The 22,928-nt window shown below is 43.4% G+C and overlaps 1 protein-coding gene across 4 annotated transcripts; it reads right to left on the reverse strand.

Annotated features, from left to right (window-relative positions):
- Positions 1-1,153: 1,153 nt before the first annotated feature.
- On the reverse strand, positions 1,154-20,133 carry TMEM198 (transmembrane protein 198). 4 transcript variants are annotated; one of them, XM_070728542.1, is made up of 5 exons: positions 20,005-20,133; positions 18,367-18,618; positions 14,242-14,817; positions 5,665-5,852; positions 1,154-2,704 (listed from the first exon to the last, which is right to left on the reverse strand). In XM_070728542.1, the coding sequence occupies exons 2-5, from the start codon at positions 18,527-18,529 to the stop codon at positions 2,558-2,560; spliced, it is 1,074 nt and encodes a 357-aa protein (XP_070584643.1). In that variant the 5' UTR covers positions 18,530-18,618; positions 20,005-20,133; the 3' UTR covers positions 1,154-2,557. The 4 variants fall into 4 exon arrangements, with proteins under 4 accessions (XP_070584643.1, XP_070584658.1, XP_070584651.1 ...); XM_070728557.1 differs by having other exon boundaries at positions 5,698-5,852; positions 20,005-20,113; XM_070728550.1 differs by having other exon boundaries at positions 19,030-20,094.
- Between the last annotated feature and the right edge of the window lie 2,795 nt (positions 20,134-22,928).

Genomic DNA, 22,928 nt, shown 5'->3' on the forward strand with positions numbered 1-22,928 from the left:
TGTATTATCTTCTCCCACATTCTTCATGTAAAGCTGCAACAGGCTCAACAGAAGGGTTAGGGCAGTGATGGCAAACCTTTTTTTCCCTCGGACGCTGAAAGCGTGTGCGCACACACTATCGTGCCTGCGTGAGTGCCCACACCCATAATCCAGTGCCTGGGAAGGGTGAAAATTGCCTCCCCTGCCCCCCCAGAAGCCCTCTGAGGCCAGAGACAGCATGTTTCCCAACTCCTGATGGGCCTAGTAGACCTGTTTTTCACCCTTCCCAGGCTCCAGAGCCTTCCTGGAGCCTCGGGAGGGCAAAAACGCCCTCTCCATCCTCCCGGGGCCCCTCCAGAAGCCAAAAATACCCTCTCAGAGCTTCCATGCGAGCCGAAAATCAGCTGGCCAGTGTGCACATGCATGTTGGAGCTGAGTTAGGGCAACAGCTTGCATGCCAGCAGATATGGCTCCACATGCCACCTGTGGCACCCATGCCATATGTTCGCCATCACTGGGTTAGGGTATGCCTAGGTATGTGCAGTACATATATGTGTGTGCAGTATAACTTTATATGTATTATGTGTATTTCTAAACCCCATTCCTTAAAGATGATCTGAAATCAAAGAGAGAGATTCCTTTGGAGGAAAAACACAAAGAGGATAATTTAAAGCAATTGTCTGGAGTGTGTTATACCTTTACCAATAAAGTAGGAAAGCTTCAAAGGAGAACTTCAGAACTTCAAGATTGCTCTTTGGCTATATCTGCTACAAATGTTGTTTTAAGATGTGGGTTCAGAGGCGAAATGCCCCATTTGTTCATGCCTGTAGGTTGTCGGAGAGCCAGCTGTGAAAGCAGTGTAAGGCTCCGCACACCTGCCCAGATACCACCATTTGGGTTCTTTTACTCTCTGCGCATGTGCAAAGCATTCTGTGTATGTGCAGAGGGTAAAAGAATCCAAACGGTGGTGTCCAGGGCCCTGTGCTGCCTTTGTGACTGGCTCGCCAACGAACTACAGGCATAAGCGAACCGGGAGTATTTCACCCCTATGTAGGTGACCTCATTCTCCTTCCAAATTAAGCCTTCGCTAGTCTCCAGTCCTATCTGCACAGGTAAGTAACACGGCTTGGTTCGAGTTTGATGCTTGCAGCACATTCATTGATGGAAGCACTACTCCTAAAAGGCTTTTTTTTTTACTTGCGCAGCCACAGCCTGGCAGCGTTTGGCACATATACAAAAAGAGAGAGACAAAACAAACAAAGAGTGCAAAGTTTCTGGGGTGACAACGGTGATGACCGGTGAAAGACACATGCAGTTTCTCAATGGAGAGAAGCCTTGCTGGATCCTTATCTGCCACCCCTTTAAAAAAAATGGCTGATGTATCCTCCCCACCCCCTTCTGGTTTCCTTAAAGTTGGAGATATTGAGCAAGCCCTAGGCCCGGAGACAATAGTGGAAGTCCAAACTGAAAATGTGGGGCCTGCTAAAGTTTGCCCGGCAGTGCAGGAGAAATACTTCTTTCTCTATTCTCCCCCAGTTTTTGTGAGATTTAAATAGGAAAAGATGGTTTGGGCCTAAGGCCCTGTTTCCTTTTCCTTATCCAACTTCTGGATCTGGCAAAACTCTCCGGCCCAACTCTTGCTCAATAATAAATTAATACAAATAACTCTCACAAGACTATGTACATGGGTTCCCCCTCTCCGGCTCCACTACTACTGTACTACCTCACGCTCTTGCCAGCATCAGAAGTGAAGAAGGGGTATCCAAACAAGATTGGTTGCCTGGATACCAGCCGCGTTTCCGTATCTTCTCCACACGCACACGGACCCGCACTCACACTTGCATACTTCGACAGTGACAAAGCCCAGCCCAGGTTGCCAGTCCCCCACCCTCCTCCCATTCCTTCCTTGAGTTCACGCATTTGAACAGAATGCCAGGCACTGGTACGGGCAAGGGGCCCAGGGCCAGAGGGCCCCATATCCCTGAGCTGGCTGGTTCCCACCAGACTGGAGTGAACTGAGTCGTAAGCTTCCGCTAACAGGACACCCTGGCACCTGCGCCGCGAAACAGTCCTTCCGGTCGGTGCACGCAAAGACAGTCTGTAGGGCAAGGAAGTTGTGGCAAAGGAACACACAATCATCCAACAGGTCCTTCCTTTTGAGGCCCGCTCCAGAAGTGATGGGTAGGAAAACGTCGTCATTGCTTATTGGGGTTGTTCCAGAGGAGTAATTGATTCCTTAGTTCCCTCCCCCCCAGCCCCCCCAGCCCCAAATCCTGCATTTCACATTTATGAACAGGTGTGAATTACAGCCGGATCTCGCTCAAGCCCTTTGCCTCGAGCACCTGCTCAAACTCCTTCCTCACCCCCTTGTTGCATGATGGCTTAGAAGCACTAGGAAAAAAATTCCACTTATGTTTAGCGGTTCGAGAGGTGTTGAAATGTGTCTGCGCGTAGGCTGCAAATACCAGTGAAGAATGTTCTCAGGTCCCGGTGGTAACCAAGATGCTAGTTCTAGCCACGTGGCTTGGCCCAGGTGACCACCGGAGACAGCACTTGTATTCTCTGGGGAAGTGCTGGTCTATACTCTCATGGCAGGACCCGAGCCGGTGGTTAGGGGCACGGTGGAGCCGCAGTCATAGTCTATGTCAATGGCAGCATGAGCATTGGCCAGCAGGCTATTCAGAGAAGAACCTGTCTGCCGTTCTCGGAAGCTCTGTATGTAGCTCTGGGAAAAAGAAAAAAAATAAGAAATATTTTAAAATGATTAAAAAAATAAAATTTCATACCCCTATTTCTCGCTGAAATTTTATTATATGGAAGAACGGGCTTTGCTGTCTTGCTCCAAATGCTTTGGGTAAGTCCAGCTTCACCTCCTGATCTGCTTGGGAGAAGGCTTGCATAATCTCTGAGCTATCAGTAATTATTGCATTACTGCTATTGCCTATAACTGCTGGAGGTTTCACCCGTTTTACCATTTTAAACAAGCTGCAATTTGCTGCATTTAGGTACTATATCCCATTAGCAGAAGGATCACAGTGGCTTGTAGAAAGAAAATAACATTTTTTTCCCAGTTAGCTGAAATTCGAAAGTGTCAACAAACATTGGCTGGCATAATTATGTATATCATTATTAGATGGAAAGCTCACTATAAACGTCGCTACAGAGCACTGCACACCAAGACAACTAGACACAAGAACAGTTTTTTCCCGAACGCCATCACTCTACTAAACAAATAATTCCCCCAACACTGTCAGACTTTCTACTAAATCTGCACTTCTATTCTACTAGTTTTTCTCATCATTCCTTTCACCCATTTCCTCCCATGTTGACTGTATGACTATAACTTGTTGCGTATATCCTAAGATTTTTATTAATATTGCTTCTTCATTGCTTATTTGACCCCTATGACAATCATTAAGTGTTGTACCACATGATTCTTGACAAATGTATATTTTATTTTATGTACGCTGAGAGCATATGCACCAAGACAAATTCCTTGTGTGTCCAATCACACTTGGCCAATAAAAATTCTATTCTATTCTATTCTATATGTATTTACTATATTTTTCAGAATATAAGACGCACCTTTTTCCTCTCTAAAAGAGGCTGAAAATTCAGGTGCGTCTTATACTCTGAATGTGGCTTTTTTTAAAAGCTTTTTTCCCCCCAGTGCTCACTAGGTGCTAACAATCTTCCCAGTTCTTACATTGCAGATTCTTTCATTGTTACTCTTTGCAAAGAATGTTTTCCAGCCCTAAGTCTTTGCAGGGTTTTTTTTTACTGTTCTAACTTGCTCCAAATGTTTCTTTCCAGCCCTAACCAGGTGCTAACAATGTTCCCAGCTCTTACTGGCTTGCAAGCTCTTTCATTGTTACTCTCTCTGAATAAGGTTTTTTAAAGCCCTAAACAGGGGATAAAATAATGTGCTGAAGCTGACCAGACTAAGGACGCTAGCCAGATGAATACCTGGTAAGCAGATTCTTTTCCCTATTTTCCTCCCCAAAACTAAGCTGCGTCTTATACTCCAGTGTGTCTTATACATTAAAAAATACAGTACAGTACTTTAATTTGGGGCAGGGAGAGGTTCCTTATCACAACACTATTGGTAAAATGCAAGACATTCCTCATCGGTTAAAATATATATTTTGAAGAGTTAGAAAGATGCTTTCCCATTCCTGTCTTCCAAATGCAACCACCAAAGTCACAACTGGTATGTATTTTCTCTGAACACCATCTCTTTAAACATGCAACTCCTCCATTAGTGCAAAGGTATCAATTCATAGGTAGCCAATGGGTCTGGGATCTTCACATTTCCCTTTTTTTCCTTACATCTCAAAATGCAGCCGCACAAGCTATCATGGGTATACCTCGGTACACCCATATAACGACTACGTTCCACGAGCTGCACTGGCTTCCTATTAGTCTCCAGGGACAATTCAAGGTGTTGGTTATTACCTATAAAGCCCTACATGGCTCAGGGCCAGACTATTTACGGGACCCTTGTCTGCCACACACCTCCCAGAGACCAATAAGATCACACAGAATTGGCCTCCTCCAGGTCCCGTCGACTAAGCAATGCAGGTTGGTGGGGCCACAGGGGAGAGCCTTCTCTGTGGCCGCCCCGGCTCTATGGAATCAACTCCCCCACTGATGTCTATACTGCTCCCACCCTACTGGCCTTCCGTAAAGCCACAAAGACCTAGCTTTGCCGGCAGGCCTGGGGTCCATGAAATGGCATCTATCATGGCCAAACTGTATGAATGGTATGCATGTATGCTGAATGGATAATTTAACTATGGGTTTTAATCAGGGTTTTATAATTTTAGACTGTATATTTGACTTCTTTTTATTGTATTTGTAATTTTATATTGTGAGCTCCCCTGAGTCGTTCAGGATTGGGTGGAATAGTAGTCGAATTAAATAAATAAATAAACAAAATAAAATAAACAAAATAAAATATAAAATATAAAACATAAAACATAAAATAATATAAAATAATATAAAATAATATAAAATAATATAAAATAATATAAAATAATATAAAATAATATAAAATAATATAAAATAATATAAAATAATATAAAATAATCTAAAATGTAAAATCTAAAATGTAAAATGTAAAATCTAAAATGTAAAATCTAAAATATAATAAAATAAAGTAAAATAAAATAAAAAAATAACAAAAAAATAACAAAAATAAAAAATAAAATTAATAAAATTAATAAAATTAATAAAAAAATAAAATAAAATAAATAAAATTAATAAAATTAATAAAAATAAAAAATAAAATTAATAAAATTAATAAAATAAAATAAATAAAATAATAATAAATAAAATAAAATAAAATAAAATAAAATAATAAATAAAATAAAATAAAATAAAATAAAATAAAATAAAATAAAATAAAATAAAATAAAATACCAGATAATTGCTGGTGGTGGCAGGGGTAGGAAAGTAGTCCATGCAGAAATGCATCCATTGAAAAAGTGAAGAACTAGGGGCACACTCTGAAAATACTTCACAAATAGCAAACAGGGTGTTGGAAATACAAGAGGCCTGGAAGGAAAAAAATGAGAGACAAGCTCATTTCCTCCAGCAGCTCCTTCCACCCTATATTAATGGCAGTTTTCAGCTAAGATCCCTATGGCCCTGCCGCTGTGTGGGAAGTCCCTGGCATTTACTCACTGGGGAGAGCACATCACCATCAAATCGACGCACAGGATTAGGCTTGCGGCGGTAGGCTGGCTCAGGCGGGTGGGCCTTATGTTGCAGGTGGGGGTGAGGATGCGGCCGCTTCTTCTTCTTTTCTTTCCGCTCTTCCCGCTGCTTGATCCGCATCAACTGCACACGACGCTGCTGCCGACTGATAATCACTATGGGGAGGGAAGAAGAGTGTGGCGTGAGACCCCCACAGGATGAAAGGTTGGCCCTCCAATGAGGGAGTGCAGCCATTTTGAAAGTTTTTTTATTGTGGATTTCTGTTTTTAAATGAAAATAAAAAGGCAGAGCTGACATCCAAGAAAAATTAGGTAAGTTGATGATTGACACATGTTCTGAGGCATGAGTTGGCCTGACCAAGGAAAGGGATTTTGTCCCCATAGCTTGGAGACCAGGTACTCGGCTTGGTGGGCCTCTTTCCAGGATCAGCCACTAACTGACACAGCCCTGCTAGAAAAGGCTCATCCTGGTTAGGTCATCTCCATTCACACCATAATCTCTAACCTAGTGGTTCTCAACCTTTCTAATACCCCAACCCCTTAATACAGTTCATCATGTTGTGGCGACCCCCAACCATAAGTCTAGCGCTCATTCTCCCAACAGAGCTTTAAACTGATTGGCAGCAAGGTCAGAGGGACACCCCCACTGTAAAAGCCTGATTGGTCAGATTGTAAAAATATGTTCCAAAGCACCAGAATAGAAGCTTTAGTTCCTAACACCATAGGAAAATTGTCTTTTCCCATGCTCTTATGCAACCTCTGTGAAACAGTCATTCAACCCCCAAAGGGGTCCCGACCCCCGGGTTGAGAACCACTGAGTCTAACCAATCTTAAATTCTGCTGGAATTATATGGGGAATCTTTAATGAATATGTACTGTTTGTACGCATTTAAAGTTCAGGGAGAAAAGATATTAGGGATTTACATGGAGGAAATGGATAGAAAAAGAATTAAGCATATTCCGCTGTCACCAGCATCAGCTGCCTTCCCCTAAATTGGATTTATAAAAAAGAAGGATGACAAGTTGCAATTATAGCTACTTACACGTAATAATGTAGCTTAGTTATCAAAGGCAAATATACGGTCCTGAATAAAATCTGAATAAAAGTTTTAAAATAGTAATTGATTAATTACTGTGATTAATCAAGTTAAGCTTTAATCATATATTAAAGTTTGTTCCAAATTAATTGCTGGGTACTTATTTGAGGAGGACTCGTGCATATTTCAGAGAAATGGAAAGGAAAAATGGCATTCCTTCCATTTGATGCTAATAGAAAGCATACAATCAATTTCCGGTCACAATTAAAAGTGTTGGTTATGACCTATAAAGCCCTTTATGGCATCGGACCAGAATATCTCCGGGACCGCCTTCTGCCGCACGAATCCCAGCGACCGGTTAGGTCCCACAGAGTGGGCCTTCTCCAGGTCCTGTCGACTAAACAATGTCGTTTGGCGGGACCCAGGGGAAGAGCCTTCTCTGTGGCGGCCCCGACTCTCTGGAACCAGCTCCCCCTGGAGATTAGAACTGCCCCCACCCTCCTTGCCTTTCGTAAACTCCTTAAAACCCACCTTTGCCGCCAGGCATGGGGGAATTGAGATATCTCCCCTGGGCCTATACAATTTATGTATGGTATGTTTGTGTGTATGTCTGCTTAATAACGGGTTTTTTTTAATGTTTTTAAATTATTAGATTTGTCATGAATTGTTTTATTGCTGTTGTGAGCCGCCCTGCGTCTACGGAGAGGGACCGCATACAAATCTAATAAATAAATAAAATAAATAAATAAATATTGCCTTTCAGGATGAAATCAGTGTGGCTTTTTTCTAAACAACAACAACCCTAAGGCCACTGACACTGAGAGCGTTCAGTTGACATTCACGTCAATATGCTTTTAAAGTTAGATTCTACATAAATCTTATGGTCACAAATGTATTTTTCAAACTATATTAGTACAGACATGTAGCCATATCAGGAACCATGCCTTAGTTCCAATCTCATTTTGATCTTCAATTTATATTCCTGCCTTTATTTCAACGCTCAAGGTAGCTGGAAACAATTACAAATGAAGAGAAAGATTTAAATTCAACATTGTAAAAGAATATACAATCAATGGCACTAAAAAAATCATTCCTCAAATAGTTAACAATGAAAACATAATGAAAGATTTGTATCCACTCCTAAAACACTGAGAGCCTGGGAGTTATTTAACTTTTTGAGGAACATGTTGTTTAACCCAAGAGCCACAAAATAAAAGATCCTTTTATTCATGCTCAGCAATACAGTTCCAAGCACTAGGGTCATTTTCAGAAGAGCCTCAGGATATCTAAGCAAGTATGCAGGTTCATATCAGAAAAAGCAGATATTCAAGTCCTAAGTCATTTTTGGACTTCAAAGGGCTACAGTAATATTTTAACTCATACCTATCAGTAACCAATAGAGCCACACGCGCGCACAAACACACATGTGACGTGCAGATCTATAGGCATATACAATATGACCCCTGCTCCTTGCACAGGTGAGCAGTACATGCTGTGGTATGTGCACCTGTTGTTATTTACGGAACCTTTTCAATGGCAATCCCAATAAAATGCATTGCATAGCTAAGTTGGCTTGAAAGCATGACAAATCTGTAAAAGACAAAAACGAGAATAAGGAAAAATGGCTATGCAATTTCAACAGCAACTTTGCAAATTATGCTGTAATGAAGGACACAGCGGCAAAGAGAAAAACTTGATGTATTTGAGAAGAGTCGCAGGAAGCACAGATGGCGAGATGGCCCTCCGAACACTAAGTCAAAACTACAAGAGAATCCTCTGGTTCTCTTCTATTCTTTTGCAATCTTGGAACAAGCCCTTAGGGTAGGAAATGCAACAGGCCACATCTGAAAGAAGCATTGCTTGGACTCTATCAATGCTACTTCTTCCTTGCTTTTGACAATAAAAAAAAAAAAGGTGACAAGCAATTCTTTTTTGCCTTGGGCAAAAGATAACTTTAATAAAAACAATGCCAGCCGCTATTATCAGGAAGTCTAGGCCCAACTACCATCTGCTGTATTAAATCCAGTCCCACTGTTTAACTTGACTGTAAAAAAATATGACTTTAACAATCGAGTTGTCGAAGCGTGGGATTCGTTGCCGGATTCAGTGGTGTCAGCCCCCAGCCCCCAACATTTCTCCCTTAGACTCTACACGATTGACCTCTCCAGGTTCCTAAGAGGCCAGTAAGGGGCGTACATAAGTGCACTGGTGTGCCTTTGGTCCCCTGTCCAATTGTCTTTCCTTATCTCATCTCTCATATATTTTCTCTCCTTCCCTTCTACTTCTCTTCTTTCTTACTTTCTATCTTTATATATACAACTTAATGTCTATTCTCTTTCATATGTATTGTATATTGGACAAAGAATAAATAAATGAATAAATAAATAAACAAACAAACAAACAAACAAATAAATATACAGCAGCAGTTCTCAACCTGTGGGTCGTGATCCCTTTGGGAGGGGTGTCGAACGACCCTTTCACAGGGGTCACCTAAGACCAGAGGTCTTCAAACTTGGCAACTTTAAGACTTGTGGACTTCAACTCCCAGAAATCTCCAATCTGGGAGTTAAAGTCCACAAGTCTTAAAGTTGCCAAGTTTGAAGACCTCTGCCTAAGAACATCGGAAAACACATTATTTCCGATGGTCTGAGGAACCGAGACACATCCATCTCCAGGCAGGTCCACCCACATGCAAATAAACTACTAGCCCCCCCCTCAATATATATCTGTATCATGGGAACTTCTGAGCATGCGCATAAGCCAAATTTCTGGCACTGCACATGTGTCACCACTTTGTTTTTGGCTTTTGGGGTGGGGGAAATTTTTTTTAAATTCAGCACTGCACATGTGTGCACACGCAAAGCACGCACACGCTCACAAAGTGTAGCCACGCAGTGCAGCAGGAAGTGAACTGGCAGTGAGGTAAGTTAGAACCCACCATTGGGTTTCCTAATATTTTTATTATTTTATGGTTGGGGGTCACCACAACATGAGGAACTGCATTAAAGTGTTCTGGAATTAGGAAGGTTGAGAACCACTGATACACAAGAATCAGATGGAGGGCAGAACCCCACCTGTCAGAAAGCTTTGACTTTTACAGAAATGTTGATGATGCCAGAATGATCCAAGATTCATTGCCCAAATTAGCTGCTCTAATGTTCACGCTTTAAAATTCAAAGAAAGTGGCCTCCCTGAATCATACCATTAAAAGTAACAACAACAAGAAGAGTTGGAAGGGACCTTGGAGGTCTTCTAGTCCAACCCCCTGCTTAGGCAGGAAACCCTACACTACTTCAGACAAATGGTTATCCAACATCTTCTTAAAAACTTCCAGTGTTGGAACATTCACAACTTCTGGAGGCAAAAAGTCCTACTGATTCATCCATTATTCTGACTGTCAGGAATTTTCTTCTTAGTTCTAAGTTGCTTCTCTCCTTGTTTAGTTTCCACCCATTGCTTCTCGTTCTACCCTCGGGTGCTTTGGAGAATAGGTTGACTCCCTCTTCTTTGTGGCAACTCCTGAGATATTGGAACACTGCTATCATGTCTCCCCTGGTCCTTCTTTCCTTTAGACTAAACAAACCCAGTTCCTGCAACCATTCTTCATATGTTTTAGCCTCCATTCCCCTAATCATCTTTGTTGCTCTTCTCTGCACTTTTTCTAAAGCCTCAACATCCTTTTTGCATCATGGCGACCAAACCTGAATTTATTTATTTATTTATTATTTGGATTTGGATGCCGCCCCTCTCCGAAGACTCGGGGCAGCTCACAACAAGTGAAACAATCATAATAATCCAATTAATTAAAATATTTAAAGATTTAAAAACCCCATATACTAACAGACACACACACAAGCATACCATGTATAAATTAAACGTGCCCAGGGGAGATGTTTAATTTCCCCATGCCTGACGGCAAAGGAGGGTCTTAAGGAGTTTACGGAAGGCAGGAAGAGTAGGGGCAGTTCTAATCTCCGGGGGGAGTTGGTTCCAGAGAGCCGGTGCCGCCACAGAGAAGGCTCTTCCCCTGGGACCCGCCAACCAACATTGTTTAGTTGACGGGACCCGGAGAAGGCCCACTCTGTGGGACCTAATCGGTCGCTGGGATTCGTGCGGCAGGAGGCGGTCTCGGAGATATTCTGGTCCGATGCCATGAAGGGCTTTAAAGGTCATAACCAACACTTTGAATTGTGACCGGAAATTGATCGGCAGCCAATGCAGACTGCGGAGTGATGGTGAAACATGGGCATACCTAGGTAGGCCCATGACTGCTCTCGCAGCTGCATTTTGCACGATCTGAAGTTTCCGAACACTTTTCAAAGGTAGCCCCATGTAGAGAGCATTACAGTAGTCGAACCTCGAGGTGATGAGGGCATGAGTGACTGTGAGCAATGAGTCCCGGTCCAGATAGGGCCGCAACTGGTGCACCAGGCGAACGAACCTGGGCAAACGCCCCCCTCGCCACAGCTGAGAGATGGTTTTCTAATGTGAGCTGTGGATCGAGGAGGACACCCAAGTTGCGGACCCTCTCTGAGGGGGTCAATAATTCTCCCCCCCAGGGTAATGGACGGACAGATGGGATTGTCCTTGGGAGGCAGAACCCACAGCCACTCCGTCTTATCCGGGTTGAGTTTGAGTCTGTTGACACCCATCCAGGCCCCAACAGCCTCCAGGCACCGGCACATCATTTCCACCGCTTCGTTGACTGGGCATGGGGTGGAGATGTAAAGCTGGGTATCATCGGCATATTGATGATACCTCACCCCATGTCCTTGGATGATCTCACCCAGCGGTTTCATGTAGATGTTAAATAGCAAGGGGGAGAGGACCGACCCCTGAGGCACCCCACAAGGGAGAGACCTCGGAGCCGACCTCTGACCCCCCACTAACACCGACTGCGACCGGCCAGAGAGGTAGGAGGAGAACCACTGGAGAACAGTGCCTCCCACGCCCAACCCCTCCAACCGGTGCAGAAGGATACCATGGTCGATGGTATCGAAAGCCGCTGAGAGATCGAGGAGCACCAGGACAGAGGATAAACCCCTGTCCCGGGCCCGGCAAAGATCATCCATCAATGCGACCAAAGCGGTTTCCGTGCTGTAACCGGGCCTGAAACCCGACTGTCGGGGACCTAGATAATCGGCTTCTTCCAAGGACCGCTGGAGCTGGTGTGCCACCACCTTCTCGACAACCTTCCCCGTAAAGGGAAGGTTGGAGACTGGACGATAGTTATTAAGTACGGCTGGGTCCAGGGAAGGTTTCTTGAGGAGGGGGCGCACGAGCGCTTCTTTTTAGAGTGTTGGAAAAACTCCCCTCCCCAAGGAAGCGTTGGTAATCTCCTGGGCCCAGCTCCGTGTCACCTCCCTGCTGGCCGAGACCAACCAGGAGGGACACGGATCCAGTAGACAGGTGGCGGAACTCACAGCTCCAATGGCCTTGTCCACTTCATCAGGTGTCACCAGATCAATCTTCCCAGACAGGTGGACAAGTACGTGCCCCAGTCACCTCGACTGACTCATTGTCAGTCGACTCTGTTTTACAATTGGAGTCGAGGTCGGCCCGGATCTGAACGACTTTATCAGCGAAAAACGTGTTAAACTCCTCGGTACTACTCTGCAAGGGCTCCCCAACTCCCCCCTGATTAAGAAGGGAGCGGGTCACCCTAAACAGAGCAGCCCGGTGGGATTCCGCTGATGCAATCAAGGCGGCATGGTACGCGCATCTTGCCGCCTTGAGCGCCACTTTGTAAGTCTTAATAAAAGCTCTTACAAGTGTTCGATCAGATTCAGACCTACTCTTCCTCCATCGCTTCTCTAGACGTCTCTTTTGGCGTTTTAACTCCCGGAGCTCCTTGTTGAATCATGGGGCTCTACGGGGTCTAGCGCCATGGAGAGGTCGCAAAGGCGCAATCCGGTCAAGAGCCTCCGCAGCAGCCGTATTCCAGGCCTCCGCAAGAGACTCCGCCGAACTGTGGATGAGTGCCTCTGGAATAACCCCAAGCGCCGTCTCAAAGCCCTCTGGGTCCATCAGGCATCTGGGGCGGAACATCTTAATTGGTTCCGCCTCCCTGCGGGGAAGGATTGGAGCCAGGAAGTCAAGCCGTAGTAGAAAATGGTCTGACCATGACAAAGGCAATGCTTCTAAGCCCCTTAGTCTCAGACCATTTCTCAATTGCTCGGAAAGGAATACCATGTCAGGTGCGTGCCCTCCCTCGTGAGTCGGACCCTGTACTACTTGAGTCAGGTCCATGGCTGTCATGGTGGCCATGAACTCCTGTGCCAGCCCAGAGGTTTCGCCGAGTGACGGCAGATTGAAGTCCCCCAGGACAATGAGTCCGGGGAACTCCACCGCCAACCCGGCTACCTCCTCGAGTAGCACAGGCAGGGCTTTTGACACGCAGCTGGGAGGCAGGTACATGAGAAATAAGCCCACCTGAACCCCTAAGTCCAACTTCAGCAAGAGAGACTCGCAACCCGCAATTTCCGGAGCAATGAGTCTACGCAGGCAAAGGCTCTCCCTGGCTATAATAGCCACTCCTCCCCCCCTTCCCTGGGGTCGAGGTTGATGCCATATCTGAAACCCGGCTGGGCAAATTTCAGAGAGAGGAACACCTCCCTCCGGGCCCAGCCAGGTTTCAGTAATACAAGCCAGGTCGGCCTCCTCATCCAGGATCAGAATGCAGTATGTGGCCTTACTAAGCCCTTATAAAGTGGGTATGTGGTGATGCCAGGCTTCCTTCTCTCTCCCAGTCACTTGTAGAAGATACTGCCTCATGAGTTCATTCCCATCTGTTGAGAAAGAAGAGGAAGGGAATTCTACCTGTTTCTATCCTGCTGCTTTTTGTGATGCCAACTATGATCCTAGCAATGATTGAAGGAGGAGGATATGGCCTCAAAACGGGAAAAGTCATCCTTTCTAAAGGTAGGTCTTAGTGTATGAGGAGACCCCAATAAATCGTTGTTGCTAAATAAACCATGGTTAACCAAGTATGATATGCAACACCAGTCAATACAAGGCCTCCTTTAATCAGAACCTGATTTAATTTGAATGCTGATTTGTCTGCTTTCAGCCATTTTGAAGTTAGTTGGGGGAAAGATCAAAGGCAACATGAGAAAATATTATTTTACTGAAAGAGTATTAGATCCTTGGAACAAACTTCCAGCAGACGTGGTTGGTAAATCCACAGTAACTGAATTTAAACATGCCTGGGATAAACATATATCCATCCTAAGATAAAATACAGGAAATAGTATAAGGGCAGACTAGATGGACCATGAGGTCTTTTTCTGCCGTCAGTCTTCTATGTTTCTATTTTGCTCTCTACCCAGTGAAGGGCCACCAAATTTTTTACTACCACACTGTGGCCGTGGCTTATGCAGGACGCCCTGCATTTTCTTTCAACTTATTCCAGTGCCCATTGGGTGCTCTGGGGTGGAGCTCCATTTTTGCTACCCCACTGTGTTCCCTCCCATCTGGGCAGCAGCCCACCCCCATGACACCGCACTCACCTTCAGTGTGTGAGTATCCTTCAGCTGTGACTTTCCATTGCACCAAGACACCCAGAAATGCCAGGACCGGCCAAGTACCCAGGATGACCCAGCTGTACCAGCAGATGGGCCGGGCAGGTGCCACTTTGACACGCTCGTAAACATACTGCAGCAGCAAAAAGAGCTCAACAAAGTAGTCAGCGGTGGCGGTCATGACAGCACTACCAAAGACGGCAGTCGACAATGTGGTGAAGAGGCGCTGCCATTGTAGGGTCAGGACAGCACACAGCATGCCCACCCCCAGCAGTAAGCCAATGGGAATCCAGACAGTAGGTGGGTGGTAGAACTGCTCCATCACTACCAGCGTAGCCACAGCCAGTAGTAGCCCCAGCAGCAGTCCAACCATGAAGAGCCCGACACTGCGTACCAGCATGGTGACCAGCCCGCAGAGCACGCCAATGCCCAGGCCAATGCCCACAGAGGCCTCCACGCTTAGCTGAGTGTCCAGCACCCGCTCTTTGTAGCACAACATGAAGATGATTACGGAACCAAACATCAGCCCCGTCAGGAACATCACTGCTTTGAAGCATCGGTATCCTAAGGAGAGAATGAAAGGAGAGTGATAAGGGGGATAGGATAGGTTGCCCAACTGTTTGCTTTAGGAAAGCGGACTGATTCTCATTCCATTTGGAGAGCTGTGTTTGTGAGCATTTGTGCATGTATATGACAGTTTGCATGCTCTCTTTTTACACATGCACACCTTTTATTACATGCTAGTAGATGGATTCCTATGTGATCTTGATAAATTGACTTTTAAAGCTTGAAAATTTATGTAGACTATGTAACTCCTTAGCATCAGAGCGTTTTAATATAAGACAACTGGCAGTTGGAACAGAGTTCTTTTCAGGTGGGGAGGGGGAGTAGAATGTATAAACTCCTAGCCCGCAGGCCAGAGAAGTCAAGCACTGGCCACACCCATGCCTGGTTTAGGGAAGGGATAGCATCAGAACATGTTAATATAAGGTAGTTGAAACAGAGTTCTTTTCAGGTGGGGAGAGGGAGTAGGAGTCTAACTCCTTAGCATCAGAGCGTGTTAATTAATATAATACTGTATAAGAAATACTAACAATCTGATAGTCATTTTGAAAAATCCTTTCTTAGCGAGCACTTAGAAGCCAAGGGGAACGTACGTGCCAAGTTTCAAGTTTGTAGGCTTTACCATTCTGGAGATTTCATGATGAGTGAGTGGAATTTGGCTTTTATATATATAGAATACTAAGGGATATTTGGGGTTTTAAAAAGAAAACTTAAATTTTACCACATTTTTAAAGCCTTAATATCAATATCCAAAGATGAAAACTCCAAAGCCAATATCAAATATAAGTAAGAACTTATAATTATTTGAACATATCGATTTGAATGTTAACTGTATACACATATGAGTGAACATTTAGAAATAAATATGACAGGGTTTTCCTTTTCAAGTTATACCAAACAAGCGAATTTAAAAAAAATATTATAACATGATAATGATAGATAGAATGTAATAGTTTAAAAATAACATAAATATAGAGTATTTTTGCAATATTATAAACTTTAAAGTCTTATTTTTTATACTTTAATATTAGCTTAAGTATTTGATATTTTTATAGATAAGAAATTAATTAACATAAAGAATATAGAGTTAAATTTAACAAGAACATAGTAGTATATGCATGTTATATTTCTGCATTGATCAGACTATAGTTAGGGGTTTTTTGTATTAGTTAGACTTCTGCGATAAGAGGAGCAATGGTAGCTCCTTAAATGTTAAATGTTGTTTGTGTTTGTCCGTCTAATGAAAATTAATAAAAAAATATTTTAAAAAAATGAAAAGAAAACTTTATATCCTTTCCTTGAACATTTCAGATCTTCTGTAATGTGTAATTGGAAGCACAGAGTTGTCACTCTGAATGTTTCCTTTCAGTGCTTTTTATATTTATCCAGGGACTCAGTCATAAGAGTTTGCCATAGTTAGGAATGTAGCCACAGGAGGGTATTGGCCAGAACAGTTCAGAAACCCGAGTTTCATTACATTAGTACTAAACATATATTATATGAAGGGATTGGATACTGTAGCCTAGAGGATAATTCTCTGCCTTACAAAGCAAAGGTTGCAGGTTCAAGTCCCAGTGGGTATGGCTAGCTGATGAGGCCAAAATAAGGCCAAAATAGATCTATCCTAGTCTCCCTTAATTTTCAAATTCAGCAAAAAAAACATGTGACATACATACATACATACATACATACATACATACATACATACAAGAGACACAAAATTAATGCATAATCAACAGACAAGATAAAAACAAAAGCAACTCTCAATACAACCACCTCGTCAGCTCTGACCACATCTGTGGACACAGCCATTTATTTTGGTGCACAGGTAGCCACAACTAAAAAATGGCTGAATATGTCATGCCCCAGCTTTGGTGTTATTTGTTAAGTTTTACCAGATGTATCAAAGGAGACTGAACCTTTCTTCCTCACTTCCTGTGTTTCAGGTGTGTGAGGAGATTTTCCTCCCCCTCCATAGCCACGGAGCATATAAAAAGTTTAAATGAGAGACTAGGATTAATTGTGAATTAGAGAGCTGACACAATACATTTGCTCTTTTCCCCTATGATCAGTTAAGTTTGTCATGCTACATACCATAGTATGACACACCTTTTTCCTCTCTAAAAGAGGCTGAAAATTTGAGTGTGTCTTATACTCTGAATGTAGCTTTTTTGAAAGCTTTTTTTCAGCCCTAACTAGGTACTACCAATCTTCCCAACTTCTACCTTGCAAGCTTTTTTCATTGCTGCTCTTTCTGAAGAATGTTTTTCCAGCCCTAAGTCTTTGCAAGATTTCCCCCTATCACTCTACTTGCTCTGAATAACTTTATTTCCAACCTAACAAGGTGCTAATGATCTTCCCAGCTCTTCCCGGCTTACAGGCTTTTTCATAACATTTTCATTGTTATTCTCTCTGAACAAGGTTTTTTTTTAAGCCCCTAACCAGGGGATAAAGTAATGTGCTGAAGCTGACCAGACTAAGGATGCTAGCCAGATGAATACCTAGTAGGCACATTTTCCCCATTAATTTCCTCCCCCAAATCTAAGGTGTGTCTCATACTCTATACTCCGAAAAATACGGTAGTTAATACGACTTGTGACTGGCTGTAAGTGGGATTGCCCATTCAAAGGTCCAAAAAGACGATTTAATTATTTAAATAATCAAGAAGAATCTGATTTTTATAGAATTTGGGAAAGGATTTATGTATGGTTTAATAAAAAGAATGCTAAATGATTGGAATATAAAGTAATATGTATTTGATTTTTCTAAGAAAAGTTTAAACATATGAGAAAATTTTTCTTTTCTACTCTCTGTATTGATCTTACAAATTTTAGTGTTGTTCTTTTCTGTATTAGAAAGACGTCTATTTTGAGTAGGGCAACTGCAGCCCCTATATATCTCCGGGACCGCCTTCTGCCGCACGAATCCCAGCGACCAATTAGGTCCCACAGAGTTGGCCTTCTCCGGGTCCTGTCAACTAAACAATGTTGTTTGGCGGGACCCAGGGGAAGAGCCTTCTCTGTGGCGGCCCCGACCCTTTGGAACCAACTCCCCCCAGATATCAGAGTTGCCCCCACCCTCCTAGCCTTTCGTAAGCTCCTTAAAACCCACCTCTGTCGTCAGGCATGGGGGAATTGATACTTTCCCTCCCCCTAGGCTTATAAAATTTATGCATGGTATGCTAGTATGTATTATTGGTTTCTAAATTGGGGTTTTAAATTAACTTAAATATTAGATTTGTTTACATTGTATTATTATTGCTGTGAGCCGCCCCGAGGCTGCGGAGAGGGGCGGCATACAAATCTGATTAATAAATAAATAGATAGATAGATAGATAGATAGATAGATAGATAGATAGATATGTTAAATGTATGTTTGTCTTGTCTGTCTTTTATGAAAAATCAATAAAAATTACCAAAAAAATATATCCAAAAAGACAATGAAATAATACATTCGACTTGAATCCACACGCTGTACGTTTAATTGTGCTCTATAGATCTAGAATAATCCACAAGCCAAACCCCCACCCCACCCCAACAACACACTCACCAAAGAAGCAATAGATGATCCCGAAGAGGCAGCACATGGCACACACAACGGAGGGCACTACTTGATAGTGCCTCTCGATCTCCTGATCACAACTATGTGTCCGGTCTTGGTCCGGTTCATGTGGAAGCAGTGGGAAACGCAGGGACTGTACAGTTGACGTCATGGCTCTTCAGGGCTTGTGTTGGCGATGTCAAGCTCCCTTCTCTCTCCCAGTCCCTTGTAGAAGGTCCTGCCTCATGACTTCATTTCCACCTGTTGAGAAAGGATAGGGAAGAGAAGGGTGAACCTCAAGCTTCTTGGAAGTCCAGTGTGGTGCAATGGATAGTACAAGCCACCATCGGCTACAACATCTTCACAGGCGACATCTCTGAAGGAAGAACCAGCATCTCCCTACAGACAGGACTATTCTGCTAATTCTGCTAGAATTTCACAGGAACCTAAGGTGCTACCCCTCAGTAATCAGATCACCACTCCCACATAACTCCTGGTTCTCTCTCTTCGGGGAGGAGGTTTTTCACAGCTCTGCTAGAAGCTGGGATCTTCCTTATGCAATGCATGCGTGTTCCTTCCGCCACTGAGCTAAAACAACCCCTTTTGTAATGGTTGCAAGAAGCAACCAAGAATCAGAATTAGAAAAATGACATCAGAGTTAGGAAGACTCACCAGCTCCTGGAACTTGAGCCCTGTCCAGCAAATGCTGAAGGAGCTCTCTAGATTGTTGGCAAGACGTTAAAGGGGCCGCTGAGGCCAGATAACTAACTCCAAGCTATTTTTTAAAATTCTTGTGGCTATTCAGAAACCGGCAGATCCTCGTCCCTTAGAAGAACCTTGCAAAGCCTGCTGGAAACTGTTTTATATCAGCAGCTCAGAAGAAGGGAGAGCGGAATATGGAATGGGACAACAAGTTTCCAAAATCGGGAAGGGGGAAAAAAAAAGTGGCTATAAAGAGAATCACCACCGTATGGTCTCTATAGCAACAAAGCTAAGAACAGATGATACTTTTAACAACATTCCCCCCACACGCACTTCCAACCCCCTCAGTCTCTGGCTTAAAGAACTGATGGGGGGGGGGGGTAAGGGAGTGAGTCATCCAAAGGGGTGGGTAGCAGTTCAGGAAAAGCATCTGTCAAAGACTGGCTTTGCATTAACCCTATCGTGGTGTGCATGGCCTGCTCGAGCCCAAAGCTAAGAACAGGCCAAGTATCTTAGGCAGCCTCTCCTCGTATCTGTGTTTACTGTTGGCCACAAGAATAGAACAATAAAGACAGGCGGCCCAGAGGGCAAAATAAATAAATAAAAGATAAGTGGCTTGGGTTTAAAGCCAGACCATGCAAACGGCTCATTTCCTGCCCTGGCTGATGGATTATAGGTTGCAAAGCATGGCTTTGTTCACCATTTCCTGCCCCTGAAGAATTTGCTAATCGACCAGAATATATAAGATGAAGCACTCCCACTCAACTGAAAGGACAATATCAACAATGCATCTCAACCTGGAGGCTTGTTTTTGCAACCCAATTCCAGACAGCCCCCTGCCACCTCCACCCACCGCCCCCATGGACACACAGGGGTCCTTCTGCAGCAATGCAATCAGTTGTTAGTACGGAGAGGGAGGAGCATGGAAGGTGGTATATAGCTCACATGCACACAAAGAGGTCAGCAGCCAAGGAAAGCAGAGGCTCCTTCCTATCTTTTTCCCTAAGCCTCCCCCTCCATCCGCTGCCTTTATTCATTCCCTCCCTCCCTCCCCACAGCCAATGAAAACCAAAACTAAAAGCCTACCCTCTTCTGATTGGTGTGCTCTTTGTTGCTAAGGCAGGCAAGGCATTTTCTGATTGGCTGCTGTGAAATGACCAACTGACTGCTTTTTTTCCCTCCTTTCTCAGGGTTGCGCTTTTTTTTTTTTTTTGCTTTGTTTCAAAAGCTCCTCAACACCTGGCAAGAATTTGCAGACAATGGCTTACGGAATGATGAAATCAGCCTTCTTTAATAGAATACAGTATTTGCTGTGTACATGACTAGGAATTCTGGGAGTTGTAGGCCAGGACATTGTACCTGGTATCTGGATAGCACCACATTGGTCAGAGCTGGATGAAACAATTACCCTTATTCTTCCTAGCTTTCAGGGTGAACAATATGTCCCCCTGCAGTTTTGGGGAGATTGAAACTCCTGATATCTTAATGCACTGGCTAGCATGGGTCCAGCCTCATCTATTGTGCCTTTCTTGCTATATATAATTGCTACCTGAGTTACCTGCCCTTAAGATCAGCAGCCCAGTGAATCATGTCCAACAATGGTTACAGTGGCAACATTTTTTTTTTACTGGGAAGGTCACATCAAAGCTACTGGAAAGAAAAAAAAATCCTTTGAATATCATAGAAACATAGAAGACTGAGGGCAGAAAAAGACCTCATGGTCCATCTAGTCTGCCCTTATACTATTTCTTGTATTTTAGCTTACAATGGATATATGTTTATCCCAGGCATGTTTAAATTCAGTTACTGTGGATTTACCAACCACGTCTGCTGGAAGTTTGTTCCAAGGATCTACTACTCTTTCAGTGAAATAATATTATCTCACGTTGCTTTTGATCTTTCCCCCAACTAACTTCAGATTGTGTCCCCTTGTTCTTGTGTTCACTTTCCTATTAAAAACACTTCCCTCCTGGACCTTATTTAACCCTTTGACATATTTAAATGTTTCGATCATGTCCCCCCTTTTCCTTCTGTCCTCCAGACTATACAGATTGAGTTCATTAAGTCTTTCCTGATACGTTTTATGCTTAAGACCTTCCACCATTCTTGTAGCCCGTCTTTTGTCAATATCTTTTTGTAGGTGAGGTCTCCACAACTGAACACAGTATTCCAAATGTGGTCTCACCAGCGCTCTATATAGCGGGATCATAATCTCCCTCTTCCTGCTTGTTACACATCATATTTTATTTTTATTTAGAGGTAGAATTGGGAAACTGACTGATGGCCATCCAGCTATCACATAATTAAGGATTATGAAGGTGATCTAGGAATTCTGAGTGAAGATCATGTCAGATCTGCTTACCGTATTTTTTGGAGCATAAAATGCACCTGGAATTAGTAAACATATACTCAGAGATGGCCTGCTATGGTGGAACAGTGATGTGTGCTCACCCCCATGGATCGGAGTCCAGCGCAATTATGCTACTGCACCTGGGCAGGTAGTGAAATCTCGTGCGGAGACGCAGGTGTGCCCATGGCGCACCTGCATGCCTGGGTGCGATTTCGCCACCTGCCCAGGTGAAGTAGAAGAATTGTGCTGGACTCCGCTAGCACTCAGAGCCATGGGGGCGAGCACATAGTTCCCTCTAAGCTGAGCAGGTGAGCAATCGCTCACTTAAAAATCATCATCAACTCAGAGTTTTCCAAACCTGCCCAGAAGCCGAGAGGGAAATTTTATTATTATTTCTGTGTCGCCCAGTCCCGAAGGGACTGCCGCTCAGACACTATACTTTTCCGCCCACCCCCAAAAAAATTTAGAGAGAACACTGGGCGAGCACACGTCAATGTTCCACCTTAGCAGCCCACCACTGCATATACTGTACCATCAAGAGGGAGATGGGAAAAAATTGAGATTTTCTTGTTCTTATTTGTTTTTTTAGTTTTAATAATCGATCAGTTATATAAGGGTTTTTTAGAGTTTTTAAAGAAAATGTATAAGGAGGGGAAGGAGGTGCTATGGCTTAGTGTTTAAGATGTTAGAGATACTGATTTTATTAAACATTTCAAGGAATAACTATGGTGAATTCAATTAGATGATAACTGGTTTATTTTATTTATCCAATTGGTGGACGAAATTAGAAAGCAGGCAGCAAGGAAAAATGATTTATACTGAAATTAAATAGATACGAATTAAGAATTTTTTGTGATTATATATGATTTACTAATAGTATATTGTTTTTTATCATACTGAAAATAGAAGGTATACTATATTATAAGAATGTTCGTGGAGAGAAAAAAAACTTTTTCGGAAAAAAAGATGCACCTTTTTCCCCCTTAAAAGAGGGTGGAAATGTCACTGCATCTTATACACCAAATACGGTCACTTTTGGCCTCCTGAAGCTCTGCCCCTGCATCCTATTTTTGCAAAAAAAAGGACCCATTTTTCGCAAAAATGGGGTGCGCAGAGGGTTTTTGGGAGGCCTGCAGAGTGCTCGTGGGGCAGGTGGGGCAGGTGGGTTCCTACCGGTGCAGTCTGATGTGCATGCTCTGGTATTGGCCCGCTGATGATGCAATTTTGGCACGACAGCTCCAGTGCTGTCTTTGCCAGTCTGTATCCACCATCTTTTTTTGGTAAATTTTTTGCAATTTTTCAGCTCTTTGAGCATGCACAGAAATAAAACCATCCCTCTGAGCACGTGCAGAAGTAAAATTGCACAAGGGGACAGCACGCACATTGCAAGAGTACACACGTGAAACATCATTATGTGCACTGGTAGAAAAGGTAAGAGGAACACACACCTGTCCTGGGGGCTGGGAGAAGGCAAAAATACCCCAATTTTTGTGAAAAGTGGGTGAAAAACTGGGCTTTT

This window comes from Erythrolamprus reginae, chromosome 1 (assembly GCF_031021105.1).
Source record: "Erythrolamprus reginae isolate rEryReg1 chromosome 1, rEryReg1.hap1, whole genome shotgun sequence".
NCBI lineage: Eukaryota > Metazoa > Chordata > Lepidosauria > Squamata > Dipsadidae > Erythrolamprus > Erythrolamprus reginae.

Excerpts from the sequence above, each read along its gene's own strand:
- TMEM198 (XM_070728542.1), bottom strand. The coding sequence starts at position 18,529 with ATGACGTCAACTGTACAGTCCCTGCGTTTCCCACTGCTTCCACATGAA. Across the intron at positions 5,853-14,241 it reads AGGATACTCACACACTGAAG|TGATTATCAGTCGGCAGCAG; the intron begins GTGAGTGCGGTG and ends CCCTCCCCATAG. Across the intron at positions 2,705-5,664 it reads ATGGTGATGTGCTCTCCCCA|AGCTACATACAGAGCTTCCG; the intron begins GTGAGTAAATGC and ends TCTTTTTCCCAG.